Below are 15,643 nucleotides of genomic sequence, written 5' to 3' on the forward strand. Positions count from 1 at the left end.
TAACCCTAACCAGCTATAGACTGTCATTTTTCCTTAGCACGTATCAACTGCATGCAACTATTACAATTGGAAATTTGGAAGTCTTTGCTGAATAAATATGTGTGCTTAATTTATTCAGAATCCACTTTATAGTGCCAAGCTTTATAGTCTTTGCAGAAGTTTGTTTCATTTCTTTTTTTGAAATAGAGCGAGTAAGATCAGATTTTCATTTTCATGTTTAACATAATTTAACATTATTAGATGATATATAAATGAAATATTATATATTATGTAATGTGCAAAAATCCTTTTTTTATTAATTCTCGAAAGTTTTAAAAATCAGTACTGACAATTGTTTGTACTTGTCTACTAATGCGAAAGTTGACCTACACAATGAACAGTTGCTAGGCTGAGTCTATCTCAATCTGGATATAGGTCGCCGTGGCGTAATGGATATGGTGTCCACCTAGCGACCGCAGCATAATGGGTTTTGATCACCACTATGGGAGCTTTCTCTAGATCTTCCCCAAAGATACCAAGTACTGGTTAAAGGCCCAGGAAACGGACTCAAGAGCGTTTAAAATAAGCCTGAGGCTTTCGATGCAATCTAGCTAAAATAAATAGGTTTAAACTAATCTGGGTACAACAAAAACAGCTAACATAAGCAATGTGTGACTTAAAGTGTGTTTAATGTTGCGTGTTTCATTGTTTCTGTTCACATCATTTTGAGATACATTCAGTTTTGCATCTTCCACAGCCATGAGACGGAATATGTACGCTTGCCTTCTCCGAGCGTGTGATACCTCTAAGACACTAATCTTCCCTTTATATGGTTGCTGTTAGAATCCTGTAGGTGCTTTTGCATATTGAAGATAGTGATTGAAATTTGTGGAGTAAAATTCAATTAAAACAATATAGTTTTGATTATATAACTTAAGTTGTGAACTCAATTTGTGTGCCAATCATTATTGTATATTTAAGCTGAAATTTCTTTGACATAATATAATCTACAGATAAGCTCTGCATTTATCTGTTATGTTTAAGATGAAGAACAAAAATGAATATCAATAAAAATTATTTTAAGTATACGTTTTTCAAAAACAAAACAAAAATCAAATCTATATATTTGGTCTTTGCATTACAAATATTTTTTTGTGCAATAAAATATTCTGATTTTTTAGCTTGACTATTATATATGAAATATATATAGTGGAGCTTCCTTATCCTACTCACCCCGGCGTCGGCGTTTCCGTTCCGTTAGCGTTCAAATGTTAAAGTTTTCGTACTACCCCAATTATTTTCATTGTTCCTTGACATATTGCTTTCATATTTTGCATACTTGTTTACCAATATGACCCCAACCTATAAACAAGAGCAGACAACTCTATCAAGCATTTTGTCATAATTATGGCCCCATTTCCACTTAGAATATGCAGCAAATGTTAAAGTTTGCATACTACCCCAAATATTTTCAATGTCCCTTGACATATTGCTTTCATATTTTGTATACTTGTTTACCATCATGACCCAAACCTATAAACAAGAGCATACTACTGTATCAAGCATTTTGACAGAATTATTGCCCTTTTTATACTTAGAATATGCATATTATTGATAAATCTATGCACATTATACCCCCCTCTCACCCCCCCCCCCCCCCCCCCCCCCCCCTCTACTCACATCCTACCCCCCCCCCCCCCCCAAATTTTTTTTTAATTTTTTTTCCTTTTTCTATTTTTAACCAGGTTTTCCGAAGGAAAAAACTGGTTATTAGATTGGCGAATGCGGGCGGGCTGGCTGGCTGGCGGGCTGGCGGAATAAGCTTGTCCGGGCCATAACTATGTCGTTCATTGTCAGATTTTAAAATCATTTGGCACATTTGTTCACCATCATTGGACGGTGTGTTGCGCGAAATAATTACGTCGATATCTCCAAGGTCAAGGTCACACTTTGAGTTCAAAGGTCAAAAATGGCCATAAATGAGCTTGTCCGAGCCATAACTATGTCGTTCATCGTCAGATTTTAAAATCATTTGGCACATTTGTTCACCATCATTGGACGGTGTGTCGCGCTAAATAATTACGTCGATATCTCCAAGGTCAAGGTCACACTTTGAGTTCAAAGGTCAAAAATGGCCATAAATGAGCTTGTCCTGGCCATAACTATGTCATTCATTGTGAGATTTTAAAATCATTTGGCACATTTGTTCACCATCATGGGACGGTGTGTCCCACGAAAGAATCACGTCAATATCTCCAATGTCAAGGTCGCCACGACTAAAAATAGATTTAAAAAAAAAAAAATTACAAAGGGGGTTAATTTTTTTTGGTCATTTCAAAAGTTCAGTTTGAGTTTTCTCCCTTTATCAGATTTTTTTTTCACAATGAAAACCTGGTTTTGTGACAATTTTGTCCCTTGTTGAAAGATCGTCTAATAAATTAATAAATGACCACACCCCACATTATACCCCCTCTCAACCCCCCCCCCCCCCCCCCCCCCAAAAAAAAATAATTTTTTTTTCCCTTTTTTATTTTTGAAATGTTTACTTATACTGTCAAGCACTTGAATAGTCGAGCGCGCTGTCCTCTGACAGCTCTTGTTTTTAATAATAGAAGCATTTATTGCACATTATTATACGATTTTTTCTTTGATTATTACTTAGAATAATATAGCTTTTTATATACTTTGGTAGAAAAACTGATTTACATAGCGCTTCTTCCATCCTTTCTTACAGAATCTAAATAACCTTGTAGAGAAGTTAATGTATCTTACATTTTAATATCCTCCACTCCTATGTTATATAGTAGTTAGTCCTGTACTTTATTATTTACAGTTCGGAATGACAGTTATATAAATATATTTAGTTAAATTAAATATTTAACAGGATATTATGGTCATGCATATATTGCTGCATGTTATATAATCTGTACAAGAATAGTATTTAGATATAAAATTATTTGACATAGAAAATTTCTTTTATTTAATGTAAAGTTGTTTGCCTAATGAACATTATGCAATGAAAATCTACCGAATGGAAGTTTTTTACGTGCAAACAATAAATTTGAAGCTAATGGTTTGCAAGTTCAGAGAAATGTCCATTTTCTGTATCTTGATCCTGTGATGTTAATAGGTGAAATTCTGAATGATTCTTAAATGTGTGTGCATTGTTAATTTGTTACATGTGTTGGTGTGCACTAATGTTTGATTTGAATATTTTAACCCTTTGCATGCTGGGAAATTTGTTGTCTGCTAAAATGTTGTCTGCTGAATTTCTAAAATTAGCAGTGTCTTTGATTTTTTTTCAAAGAATACTATCAGAATAGCAAACAGTTTGGATCCTGATGAGACGCCACGTTTTGTGGCGTCTCATCTGGATCCAAACTGTTTGCAAAGGCCTTCAAAATTCGGTTCCAGCACTGAAAGAGTTAACTTTTTTTGGTTCTAAGTTCATAAATGTGCCAGATTAGAGGGCCTGACAAGTTGACTTTGTGTTCTAGTTTGATTCATGTCAATAACCAAGAGTCAACTGGAAAAAATGCAATTCCAAGGACTGTTAATATATAAGTCACATTATAATATGCCTGTAAACAAGTAAATTTATTAATATGGAAACTTTGAAATTTACGAAATTTAATCATTTTTCATTATTTAAGTTTTTTTTCCAAGAACAATCTCATTAGCAATATCAAAATGTTTCAATCTTTTGCTCCAATATTCATTATATGCCATATTAACATTAATTACCTTAATTATTGTAATTGATGTATATCAACAGCATTTATTAGTAGATAAAAATTCACCAGCGTTTTTATTTTTTTGCAAAAGGTGTTGAAACTACTGGAGAACTGAAATAAATAGACAAGTTTTATTACATTGTTCTTTTGAATATTATGCTTTATGTCTCTTTTACCCAAATCTGTTACTGTAGGGCTATGTACAATACGTGCGCAGTTTGCCCATTAATGACACACCAGAGATATTTGGTCTCCATGACAACGCTAACATCACGTTTGCCCAGAATGAGGCTTTCATGCAGTTGGAGGCGCTTGTTAAACTCCAGCCCAAGACAGCCACTGGTGGCGGGAAGTCCAGAGAAGAGGTAACTTTTATTTACATTAGGCTTGCTCTGGGCTTAATGCTTGAGTGTTCAGTGTTGTCCCTAATTTGCCTGCAAAGTTCCCACAGGCTAATTAGGGACGACACTTTGTGTCTTATACCGAGAATTGAAAAGATAAACACTTAACCTTTGTTTCTCCATTTGCACCTAGCCCTTTCATACATATGCAGTAATGATTGAATTTCTAAAAAAACACACACACAAAATGCTAATTTTCAGTAGATAAAGGTAATTGTTAAAACTGATGGCTCTTTTAACCCTTTCCTGCTCATAGGCAGATGTGAAAATAGCTGTGAGCAACCAGCATAAAGCAAGAACAGCCTGGCAGTTACTTGTAGTCTGTTCAGGTTTTATGCTGTTTTGTGCTCATCAGTTCATTAAGGTTGGAAATGGTACCTGTAAAACTGTAATCTAGTAAAAAAGGCCTTAAATTTATTTGCATTTACCTCAAACGTGCCATAATGTGTATCTAAGCGGGAAAGCATAAAATTTATTATGTCCCCCTTCGAAGAAGAGGGGGTATATTGCTTTGCTCATGTCGGTCGGTCGGTAGGTCGGTCGGTCGGTGGGTCGGTCGGTCCGTCCACCAGGTGGTTGTCAGACGATAACTCAAGAACGCTTGGGCCTAGGATCATTAAACTTCATAGGTACATTGATCATGACTTGCAGATGACCCCTATTGATTTTGAGGTCACTAGGTCAAAGGTCAAGGTCATGGTGACTCGAAATAGTAAAATGGTTTCCGGATGATAACTCAAGAACGCATACGCCTAGGATCATGAAACTTCATGGGTAGATTGATCATGACTCGCAGATGACCCCTATTGATTTTCAGGTCACTAGGTCAAAGGTCAAGGTCACGTTGACCCGAAATAGTAAAATGGTTTCCGGATGATAACTCAAGAACGCATACGCCTAGGATCATGAAACTTAATGGGTAGATTGATCATGACTCGCAGATGACCTCTATTGATTTTGAGGTCAAAGGTCAAGGTCATGGTGACCCAAAATCGTAAAATGATTTTCGGATGATAATTCAAGAACGCATATGCCTAGGATCATGAAACTTTATAGGTAGATTGATCATTACTCGCAGATGACCCCTATCGATTTTCAGGTCACTAGGTCAAAGGTCAAGGTCTCGGTGACCCGAAATAGTAAAATGATTTTCGGATGATAACTTAAGAACGCATATGCCTAGGATCATGAAACTTCATAGGTAGATTGATCATGACTCGCAGATGGCCCCTATTGATTTTGAGGTCACAAGGTCAAAGGTCAAGGTCACTGTGACCCGAAATAGTAAAATGATTTTCGGATGATAACTCAAGAACGCTTTTGCCTAGGATCATGACACTTCATAGGTACATTGATCGTGACTTGCAGATGACCCCTATTGATTTTCAGGTCACTAGGTCAAAGGTCAAGGTCACAGTGACAAAAGTCGTATTCACACAATGGCTGCCAGTACAACGGACAGCCCATATGGGGGGGCATGCATGTATTACAAACAGCCCTTGTTTTGATTATCTTGGGCTTGAGAACTTTTCGAAGGGGGTCAAAATGCCTGTCTGAAAGGAAAACGATAAAAGTGATTTGAAATACTATAACTTGAGCTGAAGAACTCAGATATTTTAAGGGACACAAATGCGTAAAAATGCATATCTGTGTGGGAAATTGTTAAAATGCTTGAATTAACTTTGGCTCTAGCACAATGATTGATTCCTCAGATTATGGAGGAGACAGCAAAGAGGATCCTGTCCCAGGTGCCTAAGCCCATCGACATTGAGATGGTCATGAAGAAGTACCCGGTTATGTACGAACAGTCCATGAACACTGTCCTCTCACAGGAGGTCATCAGGTAGGGGAACTTTGGAGCTGCGTTCATATTCTTGGAAAATTGGAATTAATGCATGTGCATAAAGTTTCGTCACAGGGACGGACACTTTCCGGCTTAACAGGATTTTCGCTGAGAAGGGAATTCCTTTAAAAAAACAAAACCCATTAAAGTGGAAAGTGTTGTACATAATAAGCCTGTGCAAACTGCACAGGCTTATCTGGGACGACAATTAACCCACATGCATGAAGCCCAGTTTTCCAGAACAAGGCTCAATAGTCTGGGTTTGCATCAAGCAGCTCACTTGCCGCTTGAGTAGAACAATGGCTTTTAGTATTTTAGTGTAACTATTAACTCTATGGCAGCCATTTATATTCTTTTGTGGCATCATGTGTGTGCTTCTTTTTCAGTGGTACTCAGGGGATGTTTTGGGTTGCTGTTTAAATGTTGCAGGTGGTTCACAGAAGTCTACATGGCATCCTTTCTGTCTTACCCATGTCATGTACCTTTTGTGTGTCCTGCAGGTTCAACAAAATGCTGCAGGTGGTTCTTCATAGTCTCAACTACATCCCGTCCTGCACGTATACTGAACAAAAACTCATATTAAGACAAACATATGGTTGACATACGTTTGGCCTGCGGGTACAACATGGTTGCATTCCAAATTAGTCTTTATGACACACTTTCTAACCTCCACTTAGCCCCCACTTTCCCTCCCACACACGCATTATGTTCGTACTGGTTCATAATTGAGCCTCATTCTGACAAGATTCGACTTAATGCAGTCGTGTAAAGTTTCGTCCCAGATTTGTCTGTGCAGTCCCTACAGGCATATCAAGGATGTCTTTTTAATGAAAAATTCCATGCAAGCGGAAATCGTCGGACTGCTCAGGCTAATCTGGGATGGCACTTTACCCACATGCATTAAATCCTGTTTTCGCAGAACGCAGCACTAATCATGAGTTGTTTGTTGTGCAGGTACAACCGACTGCTGCAGGTGGTCCATAGGAGTCTCAACGACATCTTGAAGGCTCTCAAGGGTCTTGTGGTGATGTCCCAGGAGCTGGAGAACATGTCCTTGTCGCTCTTCAACAACATGGTGCCAGACATGTGGGCAAAGAAGGTAACACTTGAATTGTTTGAGCCTCATTCTAGGGGAACTTGGCTTAATGAAAGTGAGTGAAGTGACATCTCAGGTTCGCCCGTGTAGTCGGCACAAGCTAGTCAGGGATGTCACTTTCAAATTTTATTGTAATGTTTGTTTAAAAGATGTCTCTTTTACGAAAACATTGAATTAAGGTGGTAGCGTCCTGGATAAACCTGAGCAAATTTCACAGGCTTATCTGGGACAACCCTTAACACAAATGCATTAAGTCCAGTTTACCAAGTATGCGGCTCATGAAAAAAAAAGCTATGTGTCCGAAAATGGTTGAATAACTGTCTTTAAGCGGAGAATGTATATCTGGTTTTTCTGAATATTTCATACCTTTTTATTTTTGTAAGATTTGCCATGGGACCCCAGTTTGTTCTTCAATTACTTGTTATTTGTAAGAAATTCCTGTATACCGTAATAACTCTATGTTTTCGGACACTTAAAAATAATTAATTTTTTTCTTGTCCGAAAACTTAGATACGAAAAATATTCACAAAATACAGGTGTCCGAAAACTTAGAGTCAAAAATTGAAGTGTCCGAAAATAGCGTCAATTGTATCAACGACTACCGGTAATAGAATGCGCTTGTAAAATACCATGCCGTATAGTAAAAATTACAGTTATATATGTTTGCACTGCATTTTAAATAATTTAAATGCTTAATTTATTTAACAGAAAGTTACTACAAGGTTGTACTTTGACCAACGAGTTCAGAAATGAGCATGTGATGTACCGATACTCGCTAGTATGAACCTGTAATTAACGCAATAAAAAAAGCAAACTAGGAATTCTTCGTTTGTTCATTTCCGATAGTTGTTGTCTAATACCTTCCATTGTTCGTAAAACATGCAATGGGGTGCATCACACTTTGAAGCGTTTAGTATATGTCAAAGTTATTTTACTGAGAAGGGGTAGTAACATTGCGGTAGATAATTGAACTGTTAATTGACACTACCCCTGGTAATTGTCATAACGCTTATGCTATCGGGCGAAACCATTGTTTAATACCGGTTTACAAGGTTATTTACCCAATAACGCAAATGTAATGGTCCGTTGCCCTCAGGCATGCACCTGCCATGTTTGATGATGTTAATCTGGTTGTAAAACCCCATGATCGAAGTGTCATTAAATATCGAAAACAGGACGAAAACTATCGAAATGTAGTAAAATAGCGCTGTAAATTATACTGTCCGAAAACTTAGAGACATTAATTATGGACGAAAACTCGTGTGTCCGAAAATTAAGAGTCATGGAAAATAATTATTTTTGCTAAAAAAAGGGGTGTCCGAAAACTTAAAGTGTCCGAAAACATAGAGTAATTACGGTATCATAATTTTTATACGCCCGTCTATGACGGGACGTATTATGGTATACCCCGCGTCCGTCTGTCCGTCCGTCCGTCTGTCCGTCCGTATGTCTGTTAATGTCGTACGCTACGTCAAATATCCTTCGATGGATTTTTTTCAAATTTCAACACAATCTTAATATTGATAAACCCTGATCCCCTTTCGTTTTTGACGGAATTCTGAATTGTCGTTCCAGAGTTATGGGACTTTGTTCGTCAAAATTTCGTTATTTCATTGAATGTCCTACTGTAGCTATATAAAAATGTTAAAGTTGTTATAACTTTGGTATGCTTGGACCTAGAGTCTTGAAACTTGACATGAAGGTTGGCCAGAACTAGTAAGTAACCCCTGGACATTTCAAGGTCATTCATTTGAAGGTCAAGGTCACTGTGACCTTGAATGTAAAAATGTTAAAGTTCTTATTTCATGTTATAACTTTGGTATGCTTGTACCTAGAGTCTTCAAACTTGAAATAAAGATTGGCCAGTACTAGAAGATGACCACTGGTCATTTCAATGTCATTCATTTGAAGGTCAAGGTCACTGTGACCTTAAATGTTAAAATGTTAAAATTGTTATAACTTTGGTATGCTTGGACATAGAGTCTTCAAACTTGACATGAAGGTTTGCAAGCACACTTAGATGACCACTGGTCATTTCAAGGTCATTCATTCTAAGGTCAAGGTCACACAAGGTCACTGTGACCTTAAATGTTAAAATGTTAAAATTGTTATAACTTTGGTATGCTTGGACATAGAGTCTTAAAACTTGACATGAAGGTTTGCAAGCACACTTAGATGACCACTGGTCATTTCAAGGTCATTCATTCTAAGGTCAAGGTCACTGTGACCTTAAATGTTATTGTTGTTCATGTATCCTACCGTAGCTCAAATATCCCCCGATGGATTTTTTATACGCCCGTCTATGACGGGACGTATTATGGTATACCCCACGTCCGTCTCTCCGTCCGTCCGTCCGTCCGTCTGTTAATGTCGTACGCTACGTCAAATATCCTTTGACAGATTTTCTTCAAATTTTAACACAATCTTAATATTGATAAACCCTGATCCCCTTTCGTTTTTGACGGAATTCTGAATTGTCGTTCCAGAGTTATGGGACTTTGTTCGTCAAAATTTCGTGATTTCATTGAATGTCCTACTGTAGCTCAAATATCCTTCGATGGATTTTTTTCAAATTTCAACACAATCTTAATATTGATAAACCCTGATCCCCTTTCGTTTTTGACGGAATTCTGAATTGTAGTTCCAGAGTTATGGGACCTTGTTCTTCAAAATTTCGTGATTTCCATGCTCATGTACTTATAAAATAAACCATGTATTCAAATACAAATAAACTGAAGTAAAAAAATGATTCAAAGGGTTATTTATTACCTTACTACTTCATTGGCGAACGACGGGCGTATCATGCGCTCATGGCGCAGCTTTTATTTCACATTCTCCTTGGCACATGGGAATTGTTTACTCATTTAATGTGGATGTAAAGAACCTTATTTACTGCACTGTGGTCTCATGAGAACGATGAGTCTATTGAGTTATCAAACCTGTGAACTTGGGCTTTGATTTGTCAAAAATCTTGGAACAAGTTTAATTTACGTCTGTTTTTTGTACGCTAAACAACCAAGCATTGATGATCATTTTGGTATTAAAATGAATGGTATGTTGAAAACATAACAAAATGAATAACTGAACTTTATCATAGAGGTTTATGCTGTGCATTCATTTTGTCTCGAAATGTCTTAAAAAAGTACTGTAGATGAATTGTACATAGTTTACAAAGATGGGCTACTGGATTGTGTCACCAGCTCATTTACCACTATATAACAGATCCTCTATTCCTCCCCTGATTTCTATATGAGCCTGATTCTGGGAAAACAGGGCTTAACATGTTTGCATAAAGTGTCATTTGAGATTAGCCTAAGCAGTCCGCACAGGCTTATCAGGGACAACACTTTCGCTTTGTCTTTTTCATTAAAAGGAAGTATCTTCTAAGTGCAAAATCCAGTAAAGGCCTTAAGTGTTGTCCCTTATTGGCCTGTGCAGACTGCATAGACAAATCTGGGCTGATGCTTTATGCATATGCATTAAGTAGTTTTCTCAGAACTTGCTCATATGTACTGGTATTGTGTGTCACAGGCATACCCGTCCCTGAAGCCCCTGGCCTCCTGGGTCCTGGATCTGCTGGAGAGGATGAAGTTCATTCAGACCTGGATCGACAAGGGACTCCCAGCCGTGAGTGTTTTTTTTATAGTTTTTCCCAAATGTTGGCAATTATGTCTGCTTATTGGTCTGTTTAAGTTAAACATGCAACATCTCCATATCACTGTTTCTTGTTCAAGTTTTCAATTGAAACTTCAAACATGTGTTTGGAGTAATTGTGTGAGGTCACTAACAAAGCTCAGTAACTCTGACCTGCTAATTAGCAGAATTATGTCCCTTGTTTTACTAAGGAAATTCGGATTAATGTTTGCATGCATTTCAACTTAATTTCTTTATTTACTACATGTATTGTAATTAATCATTACATATGTGGTTAGAATCTTCATCAACATTCATTGACAAAGTATATTACTTTGAGCAGCCTTTAAGCGTGAGTTTGCCCTCTTTTGTACTTTGAAATGTCAGGTAAAGATTTTCATGCAAGACAAGTAATTCACATTAAAGTTTGCAAGCATGTGATTTCTTTGTAACTATTTAGACAATTTATATAACTTCACGCTTCAAAATCTACATGCCAGATCACAATGGCCCATAACTCTGATCAGCAATTTAGCAGAATTGTGCCTTTTTGTGCCAGAAAATTCATGTTAATATATCTGTCCAACAACACTTTCTCTTGCTGACAAGTTGGCATGGAGTTGCATTTGTGGGCAGTTAAGTAAAGGTCAAGGCCAAACAATAAAGATAGATACAAAGTTTGTGTTCAAATCCCTCAGTTATGATGGAGATATTGTGCTGAAATGTGTGTAGGGAAGTTACAGGCTGATCTAGTGAGGGATTGCCTTTAGGGTCTGAGGGGTCTGGGTCACTAAAATTACAAAATGATTGTCTTTTCAATAACTTCAGTTGGGATGGGGTTATTTTTCTTGTAGGTAGCTTTCATGCAGACTGTAACATAAGGAATATTTAGGGGCATCATTGTTTACATAAAACGATTGAATTGTAGACAATTATTAATAAATCTTATATTACAAGAGCCATAATTTTATAAATAGAATTCTTAAATTTTGGAAATTATTAATAGATGTTTATGAATATAATAGTATAAACAAAATTCAAGAATTATCTTTATAAAATTATGGCTCTTGTGATAAAACATTTAGTAATAATGTTTTACAATTTAATTGTTGTATGTAAACAATGATGCCCCTAACGACATTGTGTTCTGTCGATTATGTTACAAGACCTAGGGCGTGATTGCATTTTTGTCCAGTTGGACTTAAAATATGAGAATGGTTTCTGATCTATAAGATGAATGTAGATGGAGTTATTGTGCTTGAATAATGCGCCTAGAAAGCTATGGTGACCTTTCTTTCAAATTTGTGTCCATCCGTTTACCTGTTGCAAATTTTTCAGGGCTATACCTCAGAAACTATATAAGATATCAACATGGGTGTACAAATATCAATGAGTTGAAGAGCCATACACAAGAACCATAACCGTACACTTTCTTAAAAAAGAGTTATTGCCCTTTGTTGTATGGTGTAACTTTTCAGGGCTTTATCTCAGATACCATTCAAGATTTCAATATAAAATGTCATGGGTGTAATGATATCAAATGAGGAGAAGTGCAATCCTTAAGAACCATACCCATAGCCTTTCTTAAATTAGAGTTATTAAAATTGTTGATTTGTGATAATAATCTTTGAGGGCTATATCTTAAATCAGCTACAAGATTTCAACATACAAGTTGTCTTCATGGGTGTATTGATATCAATGAGGAGAAGTGCCATGCATTCAAACACCCTACACAAAATATTTTTTAGAGAGTATACCGTATATTAAAGGGGTTTGCATCCATCAATTAACTAAATTAATGTGGCGGGGGATATCAGTTCAACAAATTTGCTGGTTTGTTTTTTACAGAATCTTAGATTTGGTTGCATTGTAGCAGAAACTTCCATGACTTGGTTCAAAATATATTATTTATCAACCAACTTAGTTTATGATTCATTTTTGCAGCTTTAGAAAGGACTTCAAATATCTATGTTGCAATTCTGTGCTTACACCTGAGACTACATTCTGCATTCAGTATTTGGTAGACTTGTCCATACTTGCTCAGAAGCAACTTTTTTTTGCCAATGTTTGCAAAGGTGTAGTCTTTCTAGACCTGACTCCACCCTATGCCTTCATGTCTATGTTTTCAGGTGTACTGGATATCTGGATTCTTCTTCCCTCAAGCTTTCCTCACTGGAACACTGCAGAACTTTGCCCGACAGAAGGTCATTTCCATTGACACCATCTCGTTTGGCTTTGAGGTAAGATCCTACCTGATGAACTGTATATGAGCCAAGCTCTGGCAAAACTGGGCTCAAAGTTTTGGATTTGTTGAAGTGAACACTAGTTCCTGACTTAATTCTTTGCATGCTGGGTAATTTGTCGTCTGCTAAAATGTTGTCTGCTGAATGTCTAAAATTAGCATTTTCTTCACACAAAAAATCAAAGAATACTATCAGAATAGCAAACAGTTTGGATCCTGATGAGACACCACGTTCTGTGGCGTCTCATCTGGATCCAAACTGTTTGCAAAGGCCTTCAAAATTCAGTTCCAGCGCTTAAAGGGTTAAGCCCTTCTTATTTAACCCTATCCCTCTTAGAAGCAAAGTTAAAATTGCTATTTGCAAACAGCATAAAACGAGAACAGCCTGCGAGTAACTATTTGCTGCTCATCAGTATCTAAGGGTGTGAAATGAAGCCTTAAAAACTTGATTCTAGTAAGAAAGGCCTTTAATTAAAATTAACTTTGTAAGAGACTAAAAATGCCTTATAATACATAAAAATTGGTTAAGGGTTAATATTGATTGAAAATACTTCTCTTTAAGTTTTGACTTGAATTATTGGCTATGCCATTGTGATTTTCTGTCCCAACAAGTGTTTTCACACCAATTGTAATCAGGTCAGTTGGATAGAGGGATTAGTTTGTAAAATGAAATATAGCGCTCCCAGCTGAGTTGTCTACATGTAAAATTGTATAGCCTATTTTGCCACACTAAAACAAGTGTCTGACTCATTTTATTTGGGATGGCATCGAATACCTATATCGGTATTCAAATATTCGCAAATCCATTCAATCCAATATTCCAATATTCCAATATTCGCATAAAACGGCTGGATTGATTTAACTTCTATTACTCAGTTTCGTATCCAGTAGGGATATTAAATATAATTTGACACAGAAGTACAATTGAATATACAATTGTTGTGTTGATAAATAGAAAGTAAATGTAGCTTAATTGTAAAAGCAAACTTTTGTAAAAAGCCTATTTTGGCGAAATATATCAGAAAGAGTGGAACTTGTTCTGTGTTAACTTCCATTGTTTTATAAGTTATATCCGTTTGCTGAATACGAGGCTGTTTATAAACATTCCTATCAAATAATCGTATCACTGTCGGCTAATACTATTACTGATACTGTAATCGGGCACAAATAGAAGGAAAAACATCATGTCATAGAATTTTATTTTTATTTGAAATTTTAAAGTAACGATTACATGTATGTTTATTTAAAGAAACACATCAATAAGGCATGCACAGTACACCAAATATTCCGCCAAATTGTAGAACTAATTTTACACACATTACACATTGCGGTCTTCTTATCCACAGACCATGTCAAGTATTTCCATACTTCCGAAGGGGCTGGTGGCATTTTCAGATCAAATTATAATCACAAATAATTGTTCTAAAGTTTTCTACCAAAAATTCACGTTTTGAATTTATATCAATTGTTAAATTTGAGTAATTCACATGTTTTAATGTCTGTTCAAACTGTGATCACTGAAACTAAATTATTATTCGCCTGTCAATTGAAGCCCTTAATTGGCACCTAATAGACAAACAACAGTTCGGGCCCTTACATAGAGTGTGTATATTGAATTGCGCAATTTGAGCAATTAACACATTTTAATGGCTGTTCATACTGTGATCACAGAAACTTAATAATTATTTGCCGGTCAAATGAAGCCGTTAATTAACACCCCATAGACGAACAACAGTTCGGGGCCTTTCTTAGAGTGTGTTTATTGCATCGTGCAAGAACGTCGCATCAAACATGTTAATCACAAATGATTTCGGTTGGCAAGTTAGTAAGCGGCTCGCAGGTCATTAAATATTAGAGCAATTTTGTTTGGAAAAAAAATGGGAATATGCAAATATCAATTCTGTTCTTCGAATACTGACCATTCAATCAAATAATTTTGCCATCTCTACATTTAATGCATTCAGCTTAAAAGTATACACAAATTAAATATTTCATATATTAATATGTTTATTAAACTTTGTGCTTTTAAAAGGTCTATAGTGGGACATGTCAAACTACAGATGTCTCGAAGTCATTTCTTAATTCCCAGAAACTTTGAGATACCTATATTGCAGCTGTATGTAAAACACAAAGATTCAAAGAGAAAAAACATTATGAGAAAAAAACTTGTTTGCAAGGACCAAGATGAACATGAATTAAAAATGATAAAAATAAACATGACAAAATAAGATCTTGCAAGAATGAGTAATATGAAACTGCATGAATCAGAAATAATGAGTTTCCTTAATACTGGATAGAAAACAGATTGGAAATCAATCTGCAGTTTCTAAGCTTTTTGTCCAACTATAATTGTCTGGTAGAGATGCAACAATATACCCACCACCTGTGGCCATCTACCAACATCAGGGTTAATTCAGTAGGAGTATTTAACTATTACAGTGCAATATGTTACATAGATCAATACTGTTCGATTGTAGATTAAGTCAACTTGTTTACTGAATGTGTGTTTTGGTGTTTGTATTAATTGGTTTTGTTGTTTCTTTAATATAGGGTAGCAGTATTTCATCAGATTGTTTTTTATTCTGATGTAATCCCCACAAAGTATACAATGCAAATATTGCTGATCATAAATCTCTTAGCATTGCCTGCTTTAATGCTCACTGCTAAATGTACATTATGAAAAGGCAAACTTACTTTCTATTGGCATAAAAATTA

At 36.2% G+C, this 15,643-nt stretch overlaps 1 protein-coding gene and 1 long non-coding RNA gene across 2 annotated transcripts in view; both read left to right on the forward strand.

Annotated features, from left to right (window-relative positions):
• LOC127851858 (dynein axonemal heavy chain 1-like) overlaps nt 1-15,643 on the forward strand; it is a 137,047-nt gene that overhangs the window by 110,216 nt on the left and 11,188 nt on the right. Inside the window, 5 exon segments of the mRNA XM_052385815.1 lie at nt 3,908-4,078; nt 5,827-5,957; nt 6,912-7,056; nt 10,585-10,680; nt 12,816-12,926. Coding sequence (XP_052241775.1) covers nt 3,908-4,078; nt 5,827-5,957; nt 6,912-7,056; nt 10,585-10,680; nt 12,816-12,926 — 654 coding nt within the window.
• Nucleotides 1,706-2,470, forward strand: LOC127851870 (uncharacterized). Its single transcript, XR_008035999.1, has 2 exons — nt 1,706-1,915; nt 2,078-2,470. It is a non-coding gene; the product is annotated as an uncharacterized LOC127851870 (long non-coding RNA).

The sequence above is a fragment of the Dreissena polymorpha genome, chromosome 11 (assembly GCF_020536995.1).
Source record: "Dreissena polymorpha isolate Duluth1 chromosome 11, UMN_Dpol_1.0, whole genome shotgun sequence".
Taxonomy (NCBI): domain Eukaryota; kingdom Metazoa; phylum Mollusca; class Bivalvia; order Myida; family Dreissenidae; genus Dreissena; species Dreissena polymorpha.